This window comes from Hirundo rustica, chromosome 7, assembly GCF_015227805.2.
Source record: "Hirundo rustica isolate bHirRus1 chromosome 7, bHirRus1.pri.v3, whole genome shotgun sequence".
Lineage (NCBI taxonomy): Eukaryota > Metazoa > Chordata > Aves > Passeriformes > Hirundinidae > Hirundo > Hirundo rustica.
The window spans coordinates 16,899,835-16,922,901 of record NC_053456.1 but is presented as its reverse complement, the minus strand read 5'-3'; the positions used below and the strand labels follow the sequence as shown (position 1 = coordinate 16,922,901).

At 36.7% G+C, this 23,067-nt stretch overlaps 2 protein-coding genes across 2 annotated transcripts in view; both read left to right on the top strand.

The window, feature by feature from the left end:
* The window catches only part of LOC120755011 (prolyl endopeptidase FAP-like), a 37,242-nt gene extending 28,980 nt beyond the window's left edge, over window positions 1–8,262 (top strand). The window contains exons 22-26 of the mRNA XM_058421326.1: window positions 1,077–1,176; window positions 4,147–4,211; window positions 6,161–6,233; window positions 6,488–6,561; window positions 7,921–8,262. Of these exons, the coding sequence (XP_058277309.1) occupies window positions 1,077–1,176; window positions 4,147–4,211; window positions 6,161–6,233; window positions 6,488–6,561; window positions 7,921–8,022 (414 nt within the window). The 3' untranslated portion in view covers window positions 8,023–8,262. The remainder of the gene's footprint in view (window positions 1–1,076; window positions 1,177–4,146; window positions 4,212–6,160; window positions 6,234–6,487; window positions 6,562–7,920) is intronic.
* A 10,684-nt stretch (window positions 8,263–18,946) lies between these two features.
* On the top strand, window positions 18,947–22,295 carry GCG (glucagon). The gene is made up of 4 exons (XM_040069820.2): window positions 18,947–19,047; window positions 19,432–19,593; window positions 20,511–20,564; window positions 22,154–22,295. Exons 1-4 carry the CDS (start codon window positions 18,950–18,952, stop codon window positions 22,293–22,295), a joined length of 456 nt encoding a protein of 151 aa, XP_039925754.2. The 5' UTR covers window positions 18,947–18,949.
* Window positions 22,296–23,067: the final 772 nt, after the last annotated feature.

The window sequence follows — 23,067 nt, the reverse complement described above, 5'->3', positions numbered from 1 at the left end:
TACTATATCCCTCACTATCATTTCAAGCTGAAAAGTGAAGAGGATAGACTAACTTAACTTCTGTACCAAAAAAATATTTAATAATTCTGCCTCTTTCCTTAGTCTTTCATATGCTACTGAAGTAACCTTCAGATTTTTTCATGACACATCATATTTTTATCCCTTTCTCTATTCCTAAGTAAACATAAACCCATTATTTTGCAAAGGAGTTTTTCCAACCTCAGTTCCACATCCTGTGGAGAGCCAAAGCAAAGGCTTTTTATTTACATTATTTTCCTGTCTCAGCAACTAGCCTCATTCAGTTTCACAGATTTATTCTTATAACCAGGCTTACTTACTGCTTCACCCTTCTTACAGCCATGAACTTATTCTTCCTTTCTGGGTCCCAGTTTGAGGAATCAGGCCAGAAAATCTAGGAACAGTGGCAGGCAGTAGGGAGGAATTGCTCCACAGATGAGTATATTAGTACTGATGATTGAGTTGGATCAATATGCTAATCTTTAGCAAAAACTAGATAGTTTGTTAAGGAAGGGAAAAAAATTCTAACCCCTTCTTGGAAGTACACCTTGAAAGGATGAGAGGCAATGAAAACAAGCTGCCAGAAGGAAAGTTGTTTGGTTTTAGGAAAAAAAAAATAAAGACAACATTGCTCACTGTTGAAGCAGATTGAGGGCAGAGGATGTCTACTATGGATGTGACTGTGATCGGTATAATTTACATCTGAATTTAGCCTTGTTTTGAGCTACAGGTTGCATTAGATTACCCTGAAGGATGCTACCAAATTAAATTTCCCTGTGATTGTAAGTGGTAATAATAGCAATATCCTCTGATAAACATTGAAGAAGCAGCAAAAAAAGAAGTGATCTGATAAAATTGTTGAATCTCATTTGCAAGAAATTATGTCAGACCCATTTGATACCAATAAATTAATTTCAAAATACTTCAACCTTTTGTTACTTTGTCCTCCATGCATTCAAAGCCAATTAGTTAATTTGGAATTAATTTATATGAGTTTGATTCAGAAAACAGAATGATACTTCACCAGCAATTTTAAACTGTCTGTGATTTCCTCCTAGTCCTATGGTGGCTATGTAACTTCTTTGGCACTTGGATCTGGCAGCGGAGTATTTAAATGCGGAATGGCTGTGGCTCCTGTTTCTAGCTGGGAATATTACGGTATGGAAACTTGTCATAAATACTGACTTGGAAAGCAAGATGTAGCATTTAATGACTTCTTAAATTAAATCATTGCAAGAGACTGGCAATTTGAAAGATAAAGACATTCAAATTACCTAGATTTAAAACTTTTAAGACCTTAAGTTTAATGTTTTTCTTGCTGAAAATAACTGAGTGCAACTGTCAGTTTGGAACTGACTTTGTCACAAAGAAGGTATGTCTGGATAATTCCATATGCACTTCTGTAACAGTAAGTGTATAAAGCCCTCTCAATAAACTGCTATTAAGGAGTGATCTGCCTGAAAATCCTGTTAAAATGTTATCACTGACTGCAGAAACAGCTGAACTGATTTATCTGCCAGTAACAGAATCATAATACATTTCAACTTCTGAGACCACAAATGACCTGTGTCAGGAATCAGTATTTCTGATGACTGCAAAGTTGTTTCCAAAAAGCAGTGGAAAAGAGGACTATTGTGTTTGAGATATATATATATTTTATTATTATTATTATTATTTATTAAATACTTTTCCCTTTAAATGTTTCTCAGCCACACCTCCTGTATTGTTGTGTTATGATACATACTTTAATTATGTTTATGGAATTAGGCTCCAAACTGTTGAGAGGAAACAACACTAGGAGTATCTTCCCAAGGCCTTCCTGTGTGAATAAAGCAGGCACATACTCGTACTTGCCGACCTGTTCAGCTTTTGGCATGGTGTTAGGGAACCTTAGTGTAAAAAAAAAAATCATGGCATGAATATTTTCAATGAGTAAAATGTAGCACTTTGAACACATTTACTTAGCATATGGTCGTTTTCTAAGAAGTCTTGGTTATGAGAAAATTTTTTGGTTAAATGGGAAAGATTTCTTCCCTGACTGCTAGCACAGACATTCCTTGTATTTATGGTGTTTTGCAAACAAAGGGGAAAATATTTGTATGACACAGGAAGCATAGTCTTCGTGTTTTCACTGCCATCAAGATTTTTTTAAGACATTTTTACTCATGATCACAAAATTATTTCCAGAATGCAGGCATAAAGCACTGCTTTTGCAAAAGTCCCTTGATAAAAGATGAGTTATAAAAATTTATCCCAGCATCTCAATTCAAATGTAGTTTTTAAGTTCAGGCAGATAGACCTGCACCAGTGCAATCTCAATGTTGGCTGAATTTTCAGGTGGCAACTAAAGAATCTTGCTGAAAACACACTGCAAAATCCAAACAGGCAAATGTACCTCCACTAAGGAAGGAAGGAAACAGAAGGAAGTCATGAGTCATAAGTTTTGGCAAACAGGTCATGTTAACATTAGGGTGAACTGTGTTAGGGGCAAAACTACAGGACATTACTTCCTTGAATCTCTGAGTAGTATCAGTATGTCAGAGGATGTACTGGCCCCTAGAGCTTCTAAATTCTGTCCAACCCTCTTTTAGATGCACAGATGAGATTCTGGACCATAATCTTTTGTCAGAAGCTGCCCCACCCCCCTCCATTTTGAGTAAGAGTTAATAAGAGCTGAACAGTAATAAGATGGAAAGGAAGATTCCATTCAGGGACAATGCATAGTTCAAAGCATTTTATCTGTGACTGTTTTAGGAAAATTTATTTAAATTCATCTGCTTTTCCTTCCTCAATAATTGACAAGCTGAATCTTCCACTTATTCATTTTAATGCTGACCTCTGTGGACTTATTGTAGCTATATTAGTAGAAGAGATTGGAAAAAATGGCTCAGAATACTGTAGAAATTCCAGCCATTCAGAAAGTTTATTTTATTGAAAACTTAAGCCCGATATGGTTGTTTGACATTGTGTTGACAATAGATCTTGCACATTTTCTGTTTTCATGGAATGATAAAGAATTTTGATAAAAAATAGGCTACTTAATTTTTTTTCCCTTCTTATATTACAAGTTATCTTCAGAAGCCTTTCTTGGCTGATCTGGGAGACGTACACATCTTTAGCTCTCAGTGGTAGCACATGTAAATGATAGATAATAAACTATGGGAACAAGAGTATATTGATTAACTTTCTTTTCCTGGGAGGATTCTCATTTCTATTTTTTTAATAATTTTTTTCTAATACAGTGTATCAAACTGGACAAAATAAAAAAATCACAATTCCTTCATGATTACGATGGCCATCACCTGTCTTTTGTGAGGGGAAGATTACAGCTCTTCTTTGTCAGAAAGCCCTGACTCCCATAAATAAATAAAATCCTTGTAATACTGCAGCTTGACTGCTCAATGTGTGTCAGCTACTCTTTTAAGACAAGGTCATAAAGAAAGTAATCTTCTGGTAGTAGCAGCTGCTGTGTCAGTTTTCCATAAATTTTCATAACAGCTCCTAGTTAAAGTATAAATACTGAGGCAGCTCTAAGAAAGATGTTTCTACTGATTTCTTGGTGATAGATACTGTTCAGTTATTCACATTTATTTTGTCAAATCTGTTACCAGACTTTGTTGTAATTAGGAAAAGGAATTGAACAGAGACCTGAAAAGCAGTGGGCCACCTTTTAAGTTCATGCCTGCATGCCTTCCTCCTCCTGCATATGTACATTCAATAGGAAAAGGACAACATGCATATCTATATTTACTGTTAATACACATACACATCCTCAGCTCCTCTTTTTAAGGTGTCAGAATTAGTCTGTGTTCTTTTTCCACCATGCACCTTTATTCAACTGACTTCTGGAGTTCAACCCAACAGCATAAAGCATTGCCAATTATTATTTATCCACAATTTATCCACAAAACCTAGGTGAGTATAAAACTACTATTTCTGCCACGATGTTTTGGAGAACAGTAAATAATTAGCCTTCATAGTTGATTTTTAAATTATGTTTAAATTTGGTGTGTCATGAGGAAACCAAGAACAGACACAGTTAAACATCCTTTAATTTCCTATGTGTCACTGAAGCCACAAAATATCTGCACGTTTTTTATTTATAGCTTTTTTCTTCTTTAATTTTAGCATCGATCTATACAGAACGATTTATGGGTCTTCCTACAAAGTCTGATAATCTTGAGCACTATAAGGTGAGAATTCTGTTTCTCTGTTGATTTGCCTTAAATTTGAATCATACTTCCATGGATGAGTGGAACTGTGAAGAAAGTGGCCCACTAGCTCTCATGGTACAGTCCTTTCGTATCAAAGCTACTGCCATGAAATTCTTATCAACATAATTAATTGTGGGTTTGTATTTATAAATCACAAAAATGCTAAGTGGATGCCCTTATTTTCTTACTTGGACAAGTCAGACTGTTCTCCCAGTGCAAACTATTAGCCCAGAAAAGAACTCAAGTAAGAGGGATTAAAATGTTGATGTCGATAAGGTTTTGTTTGGTACTGTTAGCTGTGATTTGTAAACTGATCCATGCAAATTCAGCTCTCTGATAATAAGATCATAAGCATACTAAATGATCAGAGCAGTTTCCCCTACCTAAAACAGGTTGCCATTCTTTTCTTCACATTGATAGGAAGTTTGTGGTTTTCTCTAGCAGCATACACACACCAGCACTGGATACAGAAAGGCCTGACTTAACATCCAAAGAACTTAGTGGAAACACTCCTGTTAAAGATTTGGATCGTGTTCTCAGTACGTATTTCCAGCCCAACTCAAAGCACAGAAATGCTCAATACCAAACAGGCCTGGTAGAGCTGTCTGGGTAGACAGGAATTAGAGCATTCTGGGAATGACATGACTCCTGCTGTTCTTTGTATGAATTGGCCCCTAGAAAAGACACTAAATATCAAATCTGTTTCTGATAGTGTGACATTTGTGACAGCACAGAAAGCTACCTGCTGCAAGCCAAGCTTGCACGGGGATCTTTTATGGACAGATATCATCAATATGGTGCAGATTAATATTTTTTCTCCTGCTAGTGTTTTCAGAACACATGCAAAAGATGTAAGAAAAAAAAAGCTATTTATTTATAGATATTCCTGTCCTGAAGCCAAAGTCCCAGATCACAAATGCACAGAATCATTTCGTTTGGAAAAAACTTCTGAGATCATCAGGTCCAGCCATTAACCTTACACTGCCTAGTGCACCACTAAACCATGTCCCCAAGTGCCACATCTACACATCTTTTAAATACCTTCCCAGATGGTGACTCAACCACTGCCCTGAGCAGCTTGTTCCAATGCCTGACAACCCTTTCCATGAAGAAAAGCTTCCTCATATGCAATCTAAACCTCCTCGGGCACAATTTGAGGCCATTGCCTCTCGTCCAGTTGATTGTTGTCTAAATGTGGCTAAAACATACTTTCAGGGAATCATAGACAATGTTAAGGTTCCTCCTGAGCCTCCTCCAGGCTAAACACCCTCAGCCATTCCTCAGAGGAATCACTCTTCAGACCCTCCCCAGCTCCGTTGCCATTCTCACGATACATTCCAGCACCTCAATGTCTTCCTTGGGCCCAAAACTGAGTGTAGGATTTGAGGTGTGGCCTCACCAGTGCCCAGTACAAGGAATGAACACTTCTCTGGTCTTCCTAGCCACACTACTTTTGGCGAGGATGGCTCTGGCCTTCTTGGCCACCTGGGCATGCACTGGCTCATGTTCAGCTGCTGTCAAACAATACCCACAGGTACTCTTCTACCAGAGAGCTGTCCAGCCACCCTTCCACATGGCCCCTAGTGCTGCATAGAGCTGGTTGTGATCCAAGAGCAAGACACAGCACTTTGCCTTGTTGAACCTCAGACAACTGGCTTTGGGTCATTGATCCAGGTTGTTCAGATCCCTCTGCAGAGATTGATTTATATATAGATATATATATAGAGAGATGTATATATATATATACACACACACATATACAGCCATATACATGGTTTCTATTGTAATCTCAGATTGATATGAAGTCTTTGCTGTCATGTCAGTTCAACTGTTTGATTGTTTTTCTACTAGGTAATGAAAGCCTTTGAGCACTATAAATAAGTGGTTTAAATTGAAGTTGCTGAACTGTTCTTTTTTCCTCTCAACAGAATTCAACTGTGATGGCAAGGGCAAAGAATTTCCAAAACGTAGAGTATCTTCTCATCCATGGAACAGCAGATGGTGAGGTTTGCAAATGGCAGAACAAACACAGAGCCAGAATCACTTTGTTTGAAAAACATTAAGCATCTATCTTTGATTGGGTCAGGACTTAGATCTTTGGTAGATTTCCATATGACCTATCATAAGTTGCTTACTCATTCTTAGTAATGTCAACTCTATCACTTGATAATTAGTGGACACAGCTAAATGCACTATAACTTTATGCTTTGTGGTATTAACATGTTTCAACAGACAATCTCTTTTTTTCTTTTTAGATAATGTACATTTTCAGAACTCAGCACAAATTGCAAAAGCTCTGGTTAATGCACAGGTGGATTTCCAGGCAATGGTAAATAATAGACTTTTTTTCATTTTGAAAAGTGGTTCATAACTTTATTAATAAGCTCATCTGACATTTGGCAGTGTTTTTAAAACCCTGTTCAACTGAACATGCTTCAAAATTTGGCAATTGCTAGTGCATTTGTTATTCTTCATAAACAATTTCTCAATTTCTTCCCCAGATTATTTGCCTGCTCTTTTTTTTTCTTGCCCTTCGGATGCTAGCAGGATTTTCCTCTTGTCAGGAATAACTTGGAGGCTTTTAAACTAAGCCAGGGAGAAGAATAAGAATCCAGCCTCCTTATGAGTGTTTTTGATACCTGGTAAAAGCGGAAGATGAAAGAGCTGAATTCTGGGGCCAAATTGTCACTGGTTGTGGTAGATTCCATCTTGAATTGGACTTGCCTGCCATAGGCACAAAGCAAAACAAGCAAAAAGGGAGTAAGGCATCCAAATATATATCCAGAATCAGCAAAAAACTTTCTCTGAAAAACTTGCGTGGGATAGCAGATACAGGCAAAGAGAGAAACACAGAGGCAAGAGGTTGCAGGATATAAAGGAGAAATAAACAGGGAAAATGTGGATCTCATTTATATGCTAACCTCTGCTTCCAAACCATTTTTCTCAGGGCTAATAACCAAAGTGTTTGCCTGCTATCAAACATACTAGGCTTCTGCCCGAGTCTGACTTCACAGGGCCATGAACATCACAAAAAGGGATGACAGGAGTTTGTAGTCCCTTTTGTGTATTACACTTTTTCTGCCTCCTTTGCTGATCCTTAGCAAATCTGAGTTATATCTTAAGTATCTGGAATACTGTATGCAGTTGTAGTCATTCTGGTTCAGCTACAGTGGAATGGCAGATATTTCTGAGTTAGGATAATTCATGTGTGTTTTATTTTATTTCTGGTACACCACTCATAAGGTTCATGGCCCTGCTATAATGCAGGACATTTTGAATAGACATTTAGCTGAAATTTTGTTGCTTAGAGCTCAGTACTTATTCCTGAGCAAGTCTCTTACCCCTATTACCCAGACGATCCAGCAGGTCAAGGGGATTTCATCCCTACTGGCATCCAAGGCTCTTTTGCCTGACTTGATACAACTGGCCTGTAAGTACTGAGGCAGTAATGCATACTCTTAAATAACAGAGGGCTTAGAAACTTTTTCCAGCAAGAGAAATAATATATTGGGAACTGATGGAAAAAAAAATTATCAAGTTCCTCTTTTTTCTTGAGCCATCTGCTTTCTTATGTATAGCAATAAAATGCATTTTTTGTATTAACTCTTGCAGAATTGAAAACATAACTTAAAGGCTTTATGTTTTGGTTTTTTGTTTTTTGTTTTTTGTTTTTTTTTTTTTCTTTCAGTGGTATACTGATCAGAATCATGGAATTCCAGGCCTTTCCAGCAAACATCTCTACACACATATGACCCACTTCCTCAAACAATGTTTTTCTTTAACAGAATGAGTAGGCTACTCAGAGCATGCTAACGCATCTGAGACATCTCTGGGAGAATGAAATGACAGCAGTGCCCAATTTGTGTAGTTTTCAGGTGAATTGATCACAGGAACTTTGAAATTTTAAACTTGATGTTTACATCCACTTTTGATACTGTATATTAGCATATGTTATGATGTTATGATAACAAATGCTTTGACATATTTGATACAAAATACTTGTTTGACAGAAAAAATAAAATCAGAATGTAAAAGGTCTTGTGCATTTATTTTACTGACTTGCTTAAACTTACATTCTGCAGTCCAAGAAAGGTGGTTCATTGCAAATGCACACTGTCAGATTACTATGATTGCATTTGTTAACTAGAACGGTAAAATGGGAAAGGACAAAGGAAGTAGTGCAAGTACCTAATTAGCATCCTAACAAGAACCAGTTTCTCAAAATTTATTTCCAACTTTTTGTAAAGAATCCAAGAAGAGATAGGAACACACAATATTTAACACTGAAGTTTGGATACTTACTGAGAGTACTGAATGTGTTAAAATTTTATTCAACTCTTATTTGAAACCTTGCAAAACTTCTTGAAACCTTCTGCAAAACTCTCAGTGTTTAGGTTGAAACATGAAAGCAGGACACTCATGATAACGATTGTATATCAGTGGGTTTTTCACCTGTAATCAAAGTATGTGAGCCATATTGACCTGTTTTTAATTTCTGTTCATCACCTCAGCATTCATCGGTGTCATTCATCCCAGACTGGAGGGGAAGAATCAAAGGATTGTGCAAGCTTTCTTTGCTTTGTTTCTAGTGAAACTGTTTTAGGGAGTCTTTAAAAAATGCTGGAAGCAATAATGACTGGAATGCTTGTATGCTTTTCATTAGTAATTAAATCAGTCCTGTCATAATATAAGAATATTAACAAGATAATTGGCAAGAGATCCATTGTAGATTAAACAATTCCTTGGTCATGTGTTTAAAAAATTCTGAATTAGTCTACTGCATAAAAACCATGGTCTTTCTGACACAATCTCTGCTATTAGCTATTGAGAGTGCAAAATAACCTAAATAGATTGTGTTGCCTTCCCACAAAGCAAGCTGCTTCATAACTCTCAGTCAGAGACCAGTTGCTGCTTCTTTGTGGAAAAGCAAAGGGTTTCATTTGACTTACTTGACAAAAACATGGGGTTTGGCCAAAATAATTAAAATGTGGAAGTGATTTGCTATGTAACAGCTTCCTTCGTTTGTTAATGGCAATATCAAATCTGATTTTCCACACATGAGAACATTCCTTAGATACATCTTTATGTAAATGTAGTTGCCAAGCTGTTTGTAATGGTTAAATTATACTTTGATGGGAACTCTTCAGAAAATACTCAATTAGTTCAGGTTTTTTTGGAAACGCTGCCAATTACATGACGTTAATGAGCTTTTTGTTGGTAATGTAATTAAAATTCAACTGCTATAATGGCTAAAGGAAAAAATTATAGCTGTAAGAAAGTTAACATTAAGCAAATATAACATGAAGTGGGCCTAATTAGATGTTGATTATATGGTCCTATGTGCATTTGCTGCACGTAACAGTAGTCTCAGAAATGTGGTTATCTTACAAATAAGGAATACAATTCAGTTGAAATACTGAGATTTAATTCTCAATTTTTTATATTGATATAGCACCATAGAAATCATTGCAATGTTGTGGTGAAAGACAGAAAAATTAAGCTCTTATCTGAGACGCTTAAAAGTTTAAGATACCTGAATATCTCAATGACAACCTAGAGTAACTTCCAAAAAAGCATGGTATCAATCTCATATAAATATTAATATCTTAAGGTCAGTTTCAATTTCTGCACCTTTATTTTATTTTTATTTATTCTTTTAAAAATCCTCTAAGTTCTGGAAATTTGGGCATATAGATTGGCCCTTTGTCAGTGCAGTAAGTAATAAAATGTGTTGTTCACACCCTGCCCACAGGTCTGTTGTCTGAAACTTTTGGAAGTATTTGAAATAAGGGACATTTCAGGAAAATCTGTCAAATAAAATAGCAGAAGGTACCTCTTTCTCAAGGGGTGCATTAGCTATTTCATTATTAATCTGCCCTGAGGTCTGTTTGTTTCCTAAGGCAATCAGAGCACACATCTTCCAAACTGTTCACTGTCTACTTTGGCTTGTAGGCAGCAGTTGTGGGGATAAAAAAAAAATTAAAAATAAGTGTAGTTGCTGCCAATATTTTTCCTTCATTGTTTTTCTTGTTGCTAATGTCTTTGCCTTACACAGTGTCCTTGCCAAAGAATGGGAATATGTCTCCAGCAGAGTGTGACATTTGCACTGAATTGCTGAAATAATGTCTAACCTGAAAGCTTTATGATAGACCAACCATGTGTTTTGATGACCTGGTAGAAAATGTTCTAGGATGCTATGAGTGTCAAAAAAACCTTTTAAAAATACATCAACATCAGATTGCTGACTGGCCTGTGCTTGTAACAGGTAATATCACAGTTAATCACTAGAAATGGTGCAGAGTACTGCAAACCTACCCTTGTACTATGACAGAAACACAGAATGGTTGTGGTTGGAAAGGAACTTTGAAGGTCTACTTATCCCACTTCTCTGTTCACACAGGGCTACCTACGTCCTGTAGCCCAGGACTTTGTCCAGGTAGCTTTTGAACATCTAAAAGCCATGTGGATGCTCTACAACCTCCCTGGGCCACCGCTGCCAGTGTTTGGTCACCCTCCAAAAAAAAAAGTGCTTTCTTATGCTCAGACAGAACATTCTATGTTTCGGTTTGTACCTGTTGTCTCTCATTCTGTCATTGGGCACCACTGAAAAGAGGCTGTCCAAATTTTCTTTGGAAGATATCATCCCTTCAGATATTTATATATGGTGATGAGATTCTCCCAAGCTTTTTTTTTTTCTCCAGAAAGAGAACATATTCCATTCTGCCTTGCCTACAAACACAATTCATGTTACAAACATTGCCCCAAACATTCACTGGACAGTTATTTGCCTCATTGCACTTCAGAGATAAGAGCATTAAGAGGCTACAGTACAGAATAGGCTCTTTTGTAACAGATCTTCAATAGTTTGAGTTGAAAGGGTTTACGCTGAGGTATCAAGGCAAAGCTAACAAAGTATGTGAATAAAAAGTATATATAACTATACTGCAAACATAGAATATGGTGTGTAAGAGCCAACTCTAGGACACAATTTGAATTAAGCTAAGCTTTTACAACAGAATGAATTTTTCTTCCCACTTTCAAATGTTTTAGAGGATCTGGTTTTCAAACAATGCTGAGCACTTTATGTTCTTTTCTCTTTTGGATAACACTCTCACACTTTAGATACTCAAACACTTCAAACAATGAAGCATGAGTCTTCAACTACCTGTCATATAAACAAGGTATCCAAGCCACTGAAGGTAGGATGTAGTTGTCCTGAATTAGGTGGAGAGGCCCTTGATAAATAATCACAAATACCCTTTTTTACAAGTCAGTTTCCACTATGAATCCTTTCTAGCTTTTACAAATTAAAACTAGAGCTGAAAAGTAAAAATTGCTTTATTCTAGGAGCTGAAGTGTACATAAATGGTAGAAAGTCACTGATTCCACTCCAAACCTGTTTTCATCATGTACCTTATTCACGCTGTGTGAGCTGTGCACATGAAAGAACCTGCAATCCTTACACTCCAAATGCAGACCTAAATGACTTGTTTCAAATAGGATTACAGCACCTGCAAGAAAGAAGAGGTATGAAGAGAAATTTAGCAGAAAACCAGTCAGGTTCTAGAATATGGTTAGTATTATGCTCATTTTTCTCAGATATCAAGTCCAATTCAGACTGCATTCAATTCTTCCCAGTTTGCCAGTCAGTTCCAATTACAAGGCACAGCTGTTTAGAACATTTTATAGAGTCATTTGAAGGCTCTATATTTAATCTGAATAATTCATAGTATTTGCTAAGAGCATTTGGTATTACTTTCAATTATGAACATTGTCTTCTCAGAATGTAAAATAACTAGTACATATTTGGCCAGCTCTTCTGCTTGCGCAAATTGATGCAGCTCCATTGACTTGCAGTGGAGCGATTCCAACTTCTGTGAGTAGGCAGTGTGGGCCACAGCACAGTTACAATGACTGTGGCTCCTGAGGTACAAACTGCTCAGCACCCCTGGCAGACAGCATGGAGCTGCACGCTGTGGAAAGGCCTAGAGACTCCACACTAACCCTCCCTTTCAGAAAGCTGTTCTTGCTCTCCAAAGGGCGGCCGTGGAGCTGTACACATACGCAGGCACACGCTGCGTGTGTTATGCACAAGCACGCATTTAGGGGTGTACCATGGTGTTTTATGTGCGCATGTGTTTATACAAGTGTTCCTCCTATACTGGTTCCTGTTCTCAGAAGGGGAATGCTTTTTGTGCTTATCGTGTAACAAAGATAGCAAAGCGAAAGGGGCTGCAGAGCCCAGCCCTCTGAACTCACAGCTGACAAGGTTAGGAGAGAATGCTTTCTGTATAATATAAGAAAGTAAAGGGTGTGGGCCTGTAGTCGTACCCCAAGGTACATCCTCCTCCCTTTAGATGTGTAATGGACAGTATTACAATAAATTTGTAATGAAGAAATACATAGAAGATTTTTGGGAGGTCACTGTTAGGAAAGCATTTGATGAGTATTTCTTTATTTTTTACTGTCAAAAGCCAGCAAGTTCTTAATTCATTAAAATGTTCAAATCTTGACAATTTTAATCAGGTGATGGTTTAATCAGAAAGAAACTTTGATAAATTCCGGATACAGTGAACCCAAGCACTTCAATTGAATCATGAGAAACATGAAAATTCCCCAAAGACAGGCCGATTTCAGCTTCTGTCTCTTAGTCTAACTCAAAGTATTGTCTCATTTGAGAACAATGATATAGAGAGAGGACAGTGAGGTTGCCCTTGATTTTTGCCAAGAGGTGCCAACTAACTGGTGTATTTTAAAATGTGAGAGGAACAAACCTGAGTATATGTGCATGTCTCATACACCTGATACAATTTTCTGCTTTTGTTTGGAACCTCTTGTTCACTGTGCTCCTGAAATATATACTATAGACTCAGTTACAGCAACTGAGGTTTGCATGGCTGTTCACTTCTTTCCTGTACATGTTATTTTCTGTGTAGCACTTGAAAAAACTGGTCACCTTCTAGATGCTAGATGACCTGCTAGATGATACAGCTCTGTGACAACCTGCCCAACCAGGTGCACTGAGGTACTCTTTTGGTCTTTTTGTTTATTTTTTTTTTTTTTTTTTTTTTTTTTTTTTCTTTTTTTTTCTTTTTTTTTTTCCCCTCCTGGAATCATCCTACTGTAAACAAGGAACTTTATATGACACAAGAAAATAAACTGAGGTAAAAAAAAAAAAAAAAAAAAAAAAAAAAAAAAGAGAGAGAATGCTGTCTGTTTCCTAGAGGAGAGGATATTGTCCATTCCATACTGCCTCTTTCCGAAGCATCCTTTACTCAGCGTGTAGTGGTGTTCGTAGCCATCCGTGCGAAGCGTGTGCGTGTCCCCTGGTGCAGGAGCGCTGGAAAGGGCCCTTTGATCCCCATCTGCCGCGCTGCCCGGGTACTGCAGGACGCGCTGACCCAGCCCGAGGACGAGAAATGGGGAAAGAAATAAACCAGGAATCTCATAGATTGATTCGATAGCATGGAAAAATTACACTTAACAAAAATTAAACTTCAGGATGTGGACTGTGTAGCGAGACTTAATGTTTCCCTGAACCCCTACCATGGTACCACAGCCAAGTATTTAGGATAGAGGTCTAGGAAGAATCCAGTAAATTTTGCTTCCCACTCCAATATGGGTATTAAGTTTATGCACTACCTCAGTTGTATCTTATGGGCTGTGCCAGTCTGGCTGTGGTCAGTCAGCAGAAAATTGTCTGACTGAAGCACGCTCTTTGCTGGCTTCGAGGAGCAGCGTTAGGGGAAATAAGGTTTGTTGTAACGTGTGCCACAAACCAGAGCGTGAGGCACTCCAGACTGGAGCACAGGCTGTCATTAGCATCCAGTGAGATGTCTACTGTGATTCCAGAACCTTCCTCCTACCTGTCTCCCCTACCTGTCTCAGTCTCTCTGTGTTGTCACCACATGGATGACCATGCCTCTCTTTGGCAATGCTGCCCCACCAGAGCTATGAAATTGTCTCCATTGAACAACAACAGTTGCACAGAACAGGTGCTACTACAAATATCAAATCTATTTTGTTTCATTTATTTTTTTCCTTTTAGGGAATGGAAATGTGAGCAAATGGTTTTATATTGTGTAAATCTATAGGCCACTGGGCGAAACTCAATTTATAGTGACTGTTTGGATTATAGTTCTCAAGTGAGTATGAATTTTCTTACAGTAACAGTTACAAATTTGGAATTTTACATCTAAGGCAAATCAAAACATTTTTTTAAATTTCACCTGTGCTAGGAATTGCACAACGTGTAGCCATCACTGCAGTATTTTACATCTCTTCATTATATTGGCACAGGATTACCTGAAGAATCATTCAAGGGCTTTGGGAAAGTTGTGCTTATTTTTAACAATTAATTAAATTTATAAAATCTGATTTAAAATTGATAAGTGAAAACAATGCTATTTACATCTATGGAATAGGGATTCTAAATGTCAAATGTGACAAATCCAAAATTGGAGAAATTGCCGCCTCGATCCCAGGCACCTTTTGCCCACTGTTTGTGATGTTAATGCCCTTCTGTTTGATATTTACTACTTTGGACATTGCTACCTCACTCCTTTTGCAAATCCATGTTAGCATTGATGTCATAAAGTAAGCAGAATGAATGTGTGAAATTGCTTGTAAAATTATCAAATGAAATGAATAGCAAATATGATGACTTTTTTTTTTAAGTTGAATAAGGAAACTGTCAGCAATGATGCACTCCCGTAATGCTTACTAGAGCTGAACAGTATATATAAAAGTCTGTGCAAAAGAGGCAGCCAGGCAGAGCTCAGGATCCTCAAGGCTTGCCATAGTTGCAGAAGAGAGAGTAGCTCTTTCTGCAACTGCCACGTATCACTTCAAAGTATAATAAGGTAAGATTTATATGAACTACCAGTTATTTGTTTGAGAAAGCCGACTGCATTATCTGCATTGTGTTCCCCAAAGCTTGCAATAGAAGTGCAGATCCTTCAGCAAATTGCTGTTTTCTTCTGAGGTTGTACTCACTGATATTTGGAGTTAATGACATCATAATTTATATCTTTTGATGTATTGATTACTTCAACAGAGAATGATCCGAAAAAGGGAAATCAAGTTTGTGTTGCAGAATTAATTGAAAGAAGGAAGATTAACCATGAGAATGTGAAAGACAAGCATTGTAGTAAGAATTTAAATGAGATACACAATTATTGATTTTTATATTTTTATCTCCTTTAGTATCTTCGGTAGAGATATTTAATTAATGTGAGTTTAAAATTATTCACTCCTTATAGGTACTGCCTAAATATGAATCAATGAGGGTTAAGTTAGAAGCAAGGAAACAAATTCAGTGGGTTTATGTAAACACTGATTTTAAACTGTCCAAGACAGATTGTCCCTCTCTCACCCTACAGACTGTCACTCCACTGCCCCACTTTTACATTAGTTTGTCGCAAGCCGCTATTACTTTCATATCCCTGTAAGATCAGAAAAGGAAATTTTATAGCAAAGAAGTAAAATTAAAGCATTTCAATAGTTATTGCGATTATTGTATAAAATTGAATTTAGTCTTCCATCCTACTATGGAATTCCTTAGACGAGAACTGTTGGATTTTACAGAACTTTCCACAAGGCATTTTAACATGGTAGGTAAATCAGATGCAAAATACCTGAAATCTACCTGAAAATTTTATTTAGTTATTTATAGAAATTACTGCTATTTGCAGAGAGCTTCATGTCAGTGGGAATCTATTTTAGTCATTCATGTATGTTCATATGAAAATATTTCCTTTTTAATTGCTTTTTTTATGTAACTTCATAATTTCTATTAACTGGAAGAAGATACAAGTGTGACTTTTGAAAGAGTTTTTTGGAAAACTCAGTGAAATTAAGCTAGTTAAAATTCTACATAGTTACAAAAAAATCTACTACATCCGTAGCAGAATATATTAGGAAAGTAGAAAAATCAGGTTCGTCAAGGAAATAATATTCAAATACCTATCCGATCAAGATTTGAGAGGTATAATTGTTACATATTTCTGGTGGTTCAAACTGAGATGTCTTCAATTTTTCATTTTCAATCAGAAAGAAATGAAAATATTTTCATTAGTCTAATATGCATAGGAATAAAAATTTTCTGGGTAAGATTACCTGTAGTTTTCTTGCACCTTGACAATAGGTTTCCATGGATTTCAGCAGTACCTACTGGTGACCTAAATAACTTAAAACAAATAAAACCTTTCTTCAGATTGAGAAATTAATTGATTAGACAGCATAAACTAAGAAAACACTATTTTTCTGATCATCTCTTTTTCGCTATGGAACATGTCTATATTACCAAGAATAAAATTACAATTTCTTCTTTTAGAACTGTATCCTGTTTAACTTGTCAGGAACGGCTGTTGCTGGTTTGACTTACCAATAGCAAGTACTAAATGTTTAAAAAACAAAACTGATGCTAATTTTTTAAAGAACATATTTTACAGACGGTTAATAGTTTTTGGAAAAGATTATTTTATTAATAAGGATTCTTGAAAATTTTATAAATTTCAAAAACTGCATTTATACATATTTCTTTTTGATTTTCTTCCAATTTTGAGTCTGAAAATTTTAAAAAGCAGCTGAAAATGCATTTAACTTTAATCTTAGTACTTAAAGAATAAAGTAGCCAGTGGGACTATTCACATCTGTAAGTTCTAAAGGTCTGAGACGTTAGAGTTAGAGCTAAGATAAACTGAAATCACTGAATATCTCTTTACTGACTACAGTGACTTTGAATTATTTTTTAACAACTTTTATATAAAAGAAAAGCTTTTGGTGCTGGATATTTCATCCCACCTCAGTGACTTGTGTTTATGGATAATCTGGATCGCAGTTTGATAAAGCCACAGACAGCTGTAAGCTGTAAGCTAGGACTATAAAGCAGAGCAAATTTACTTATGTATGCTGTAATAGCCAGACCTTATTGGGTGTCCAAGTCCAGGTTAACACATTTACAGCCGTATCAGCTACCAGAGGGGTCAATCAAACCATTTTGAAAAGACCACAACAGAGTCATTTCCCTTAGAACAGGCAGAGCTTTTGTTCCATTGCTAGAAGCCTGTGAAATGTGAAATTATGCATTCCTTGAGATAAACATTGGATGTCAGTGTTGCACCACCAAACTACAGCTCCAAATGAAACACAGAAAACACAGTTCAGTACTGTAGTTAGGGTTTTAATGAGACTGACTACATGACCACTGTGGTATATGTTGGGACAATAGCAGGGTATGTTCACATGAAGGGGTCAAGTCTTATATACCAGGACATTGTACAAGGCAGAAATGAGTCTCCAGACACTGATGAAAAAATGAGTAACACCATCAGTGGCTTCTGGTGGAGAGAGGGAAACTGACTCAATTGCTTAATAGTAAAATCCATCGGAAAATGTTATAGTTACACATTTATTTTCCTGAGTTTGATCAATATTGGATTATGATTTTGATTGCCTCAAGTATTTCGATACTGATACTGCGGTATTCTAGTAAAATATTCATATTATTTAGTAATATTCTCTTGAAAATCAGGCCTCACAAAGTAACCAGTGCAGTAGATTCTTCCTAACCATTGGTAAAATGCCTGCCAACAGTCAAGCATTGCATCTCCAACTATAAGTTATTTTAAAACAGATGGAAGAAACAGGTTTCAAAACAAATCTGCTGTGAAGGGGCAGACTTCTGGGGCAGAGTAGAAGTCCTACAGGAGTAAGTTTTTGATGTAGGAGATTGCCTTTTCAGAGGTGTTCATGTAGCCCCCTCATTTGCATTGCTCAGTGCAGAGCCAACTCTCAATCTCAAAATGGATTAATCTGCACCTTCACTATACATCATCATTCCCCCAACATTTTCTAAGACTTCCTCCAGCCCATAGTATATTTAAATTCAGCCTATTGTGACCAGGCATTACAATAGAGAAGATACATCTTTTCACTCAGACTGCCTTGTTTTATAAATCATTGAGCTTCAATAAGTAACTCCTGCAGTGGAGCCACAGGAGTAGGGTTACATTGAGCGGGGAGGGTGTTTTGTGACTGGGACTTTCTTTGCTACAACTTTACTTTAAGGCACTCGTGTGTCCTGTCTCCCTTTGTTTTTCAGACTGTATCATAAACCTCCATAGGAAAATGCCATGGATGGCAGAAGGGCTTTTTCAATTACACAAGTATCAGCCCAAGTACATGATGAAATTATTTCCAGTGACATGTTGCTGATGTGAACTCATTGCAACTTCTGTGAGAAAGAAAGGATGGGGAGCTGCTAATGTGACAGTATTCTTGACAAAGATTTGCTTTGTTTTTTTCTCTAGTGAATGATCTGGGGGAAAAAAAATCACATCACTACCCCCAGTTTTGCAATAGAACGGTATTACAGATCTAGTGCTTGCCATCAGCAGAACACAGAGAAAAGGAGAGAACAGACCTTTATCCTCACATGGCAAAAGACAGTGAGGGTGCACTCGCTTTCAGCTGTCCTCGCATTCCAGAATACAGACTAGAGCCTAAAGACTGGAACAAAGACTGCATCTTTTGAATGCTTACCCAAGGCCCTCACTTGTCATCCACTGGACATGAAACCCATCCTAGAAGGCTCTTTATATTTGTCTTCAGGTTTAGATCAGCACTAAGAACGTCGCTTTTTGGTGTAATTGGTTGAGACGTATGTAAACATTATAATATTTTTCTTCTTTGCTTGATTTCTCTTTTGACAGGCAATGAAAATGAAAAGCATTTATTTTGTTGCTGGCCTCCTTTTAATGATAGTTCAAGGCAGCTGGCAAAATCCTCTTCAGGATACAGAGGAGAAATCAAGGTAAATTCTTTAGACCAAACTTTTACAAATACTTGACCTGGACTTTGTTTTCTTACACTTTGAAACCAAACATTCTATGATCTAAAGATAGCTTTCTGCAGTACTTAATGTATCATTAAAATTGAAAGGGGTTTTAATATCGCAAAGCTTAGCACAGAAATTTGGGGTATTAAAACAACAGTTACCTTATTTGTCCAAGAAGGCTGTGTGATTCTGCAGTGTTCAATCTACTATACAGATTCCTTTTACCAGACAGCTACTGATCAATATGCCACTTGCTTTCACGTTGTGGGAATTAAAAATGGTATTGTTAAAAGAAAAATCAATGCACCTGTAGACTGTACTGCAACCATTGCCAATTAACGAGGTCTAAACTTTTCACAGGTCATTCAAAGCTTCCCATCCTGAGCCAATAGAGGAATCTAGACAGCTGAATGAAGTGAAACGTCACTCACAAGGCACATTCACCAGCGATTACACCAAGTACCTGGACACCAGACGAGCTCAGGACTTTGTGCAATGGTTAATGAGCACTAAAAGAAATGGGTAAGCATTTTGGTGACAGTGATCACCAAACACAGAAACAGATCTCCATACAAAGAAACAGATCTCCATACACAGAAACAGCCAAAAATCTAGCCGGTTCAGTTTCTTAATACCAGAATTTGGTATTCCCATCCCGGACCATAGATAAACCTCAAAGAAGTAAAGTAGTTGAGGAAAATTTATATATACAATCATAGAATCATTTAGGCTGGAAAGGACCTCTAAGATCATCAAGTCCAGACAGTAATAGAATATCAACATATTATTAGAAATGAGAAACAGGGAAAATCAAACAAAAGGATTTGGCTAAATCAAAGTGCAGTATCTGATATGCCACCTAAAAAGACTGTCTCAGCCTCTTTGTGGCAAATTTTCTCAGTGAATCAATTAAGTTCAATATGAATAAGATATATAAATATAATGTACAATTCTGGGCCATTAGGCCTTAACAAAACTTTCCTATCTATAGATACTCTAATCCTGATGTTTCCTTTGTCAAAAGGCAGCTGAAGTGTAAGTTTTGTTGACCACTGGATAATTTCCCAGTATCACTATATGCTGGCATGTTTTTTTTTTTCAAATATACTTTGATTAAACTCAAGCTAGCAAGCTGAGAGCAGGAATAATGTGCAAGTGTGTCAGTCTTGTGTTCTAGAGAAAATCTGTCCAAAAAGAATCAAACAAAAATCTCTTATATTAATGCTTTTAAATTTCTGTGGAAATCTTTAAAGTATAAAGTGACAATTTCTGCACATTTTACTAATTTAAATTCATATGTCTGAAATATAATGAATATAATATTCATCCATCAGACATGAGGATTTACCATAATATTTAAATAATAACCAATAAAAGCTTATGCAGGCTCTGCAGTGTACTGGTAATAATGATCTAACGATTGTGCAATTTCACTACAGCCAACAAGCACAGGAGGACAAAGAAAATGACAAAGTCCCTGACCAGCTCTCAAGGTATTCTATTTGTCACAATTTGTTATTAGAAACCAGTTTGATTTCATTTTCAGTCAAACAAGAGAACAACTAGTATTCTTTGCAATTTAACCACAATCAAAGGCATATCAATAAAATACATTATTTCACACCTGCTTTTTACAAGGAAAGAAGATATGTCTCTATGTTATTTATTCCTGTACCTGTGTTCTAGAGCTATATGCAGTGGATGCAAGGAATGCAACAGGATGAGACTATGTTTTAGGCAAGCACATTTCAAGTAATCAAGAAGAATAGAGAATAACATAAAAAGAAAAACTTGGCATAGAGAAAGGCTGAAGGGTGGGAAAAAAAAAAAAAAAAAAAAGAAAAGAAACAAAAAACCCAAGAAAACCATATTACAAAAAAACGGCGAGAAAATTAGTGAAAGGAAGATGGCCAGGAAAATTTGCAGAGAGCTGATTAAACATGATGCAATGTTCAGCCCTCAGCACTCAATCCCATTACATACATAAACCACCTATTACAGAAATGAGAACACAAGACCTGCTGAAGGCCAGAATTCTGTTTCTTGACTGTGTTTTTGGGAAAAAGTTAGAGAGATTGGAAATTTTAAATAAATAAAGGAGAAATTGAGTAAGTGTTTTTGCAAAACAGACTAAGACACCTATATTAATACATGCTCTTGTCAGAAAAATTTAAAAAAAAAAAAGGATAGCCCAGATCACAAAGATCCTTACGTTCACACTGTCAATATTAATAACAAATTTGTAATAATGTTTCTGCTTCATTGAAACAGCATATCTCAAAAAAAATTAACATTTCATTAAAAATGTTCCAAACAACTCTAGTTAGCATGCTGATGAAAAGTGCAGATGGTACTAAATTAGGAGGAATGATGACATCCCAAAAAGAAAAAAATAATAGAAAGAGCTATTTGGGCAGAAATTAACAAATTCTCAAACAGAAGTGCTAGGGAATTTATTCATGGAAAATATTCCATAATATGTCTACTTCTCAGTGCAGTTTGCCTTCCCAAGAGCCACTGTAGCATTATTTTGTTACAAGAACCACAGTGAGGTGTAGGGAGGGAGAAGATAATGTCTTTAGTAAGATGGAGTTGACCAGGCTTGAAAGTTTTCCAGATTATGACTTGGTCACAGTGATGATTAAAAAGGTGTTCATAAAACAACTCAAAATGTAAATTTGAAAGGAATTAAGTCTGAATAGTCTGGCTCAGAAATAAGGTAGGGGGAGCATTTAACAGAGGGTAACAAAAAGCGTGTCTGTATAATACAATACAGTTTCAGCTCATACTTAATTAGTCTAGCAAAAGACCATTCCAATACAGCTGTAATTGCTTTCCACACCTGAAAGATGTTCAGAACTAGTTCAGGAATCTCTGCACAAAGCTGTATTTCATAGTACAGGCACTACCTTCAGAACTGAAACCTAACAAGAAAAAACATGTCAAGATCAATTTGAGGTGCAAAAAGAACCCCTCTCTCCTATAGAAATGCTAGACTGGCAAGTGGGAAATTTAAATCAATAAAGATTGTTAAAAAGTTAAATTCTTATGCAGTCTGCTGCTTGTACTTGTCTTCTTTCAGCAATGCGATCTCCAAGCGTCATGCTGAATTTGAGAGACATGCTGAAGGCACCTACACCAGTGATATCACCTCTTATTTGGAAGGTCAAGCTGCCAAAGAGTTCATCGCTTGGTTAGTGAATGGACGAGGAAGAAGAGAGTAAGAATCCATCCATTCCTATTATTAAATTTTGCCTGCTATTTGGGGTTAGAAATCATGTCTGATGAAATTTTGCTGTGTTTTTGATCATTCTTGCTGTACTTCATGTCTTTCTTTTGTATTAGAAGATATTCTGTTGATGATTGACCGCCACTTTGCATTATTAAGTTCAAATACAGATTAAAACCTGTTCAGTATGCTGTTACATTCTAAAAGGTCAAGTTTTATTTAAGGTCAACACATCTAAAACTACTTCTTCCTCTAACTCCACCTTTCCCCTTCACATAATATTGCTTACAGTCTCCTTAACTATCATTGAGATTACTCAAGTCAGTGTCATCTTAATTTGCCTTCTCTTTTTTTTCCTTTAATAGTCCATCTTTTCCTCTGCAATATTTCCAAGATTAAATTTTGACCAGTGTCATCAGGTGTACTCTATGTGCTGATGATCATTCCCAGCAGTAACTAATAACTTCTTTTCCTCTTCCCATGCTTCTCAGTCTCCCCAAGCTGCTGCTGCCATAACAACTATACTTTGCTATAACTTATCTTCCTTTTTAAGATGCTTCTCATTCTCTTGCTATGGTTTGCTGTTCCCTGGACACAGTGCTCCACTAATGGTTTTACCTTCCTATGATTCCTTTCATTTCTGTCTTGTTCTCCACATACTCATTGCAGATTTCTCTGTCCTGTCCACTTCATGTACTCTCTCATGACTTTACAGCTTTTGTCATGATGGTCTTACACGTAGAATGGCATTGCCTTCAGTCCCTGCA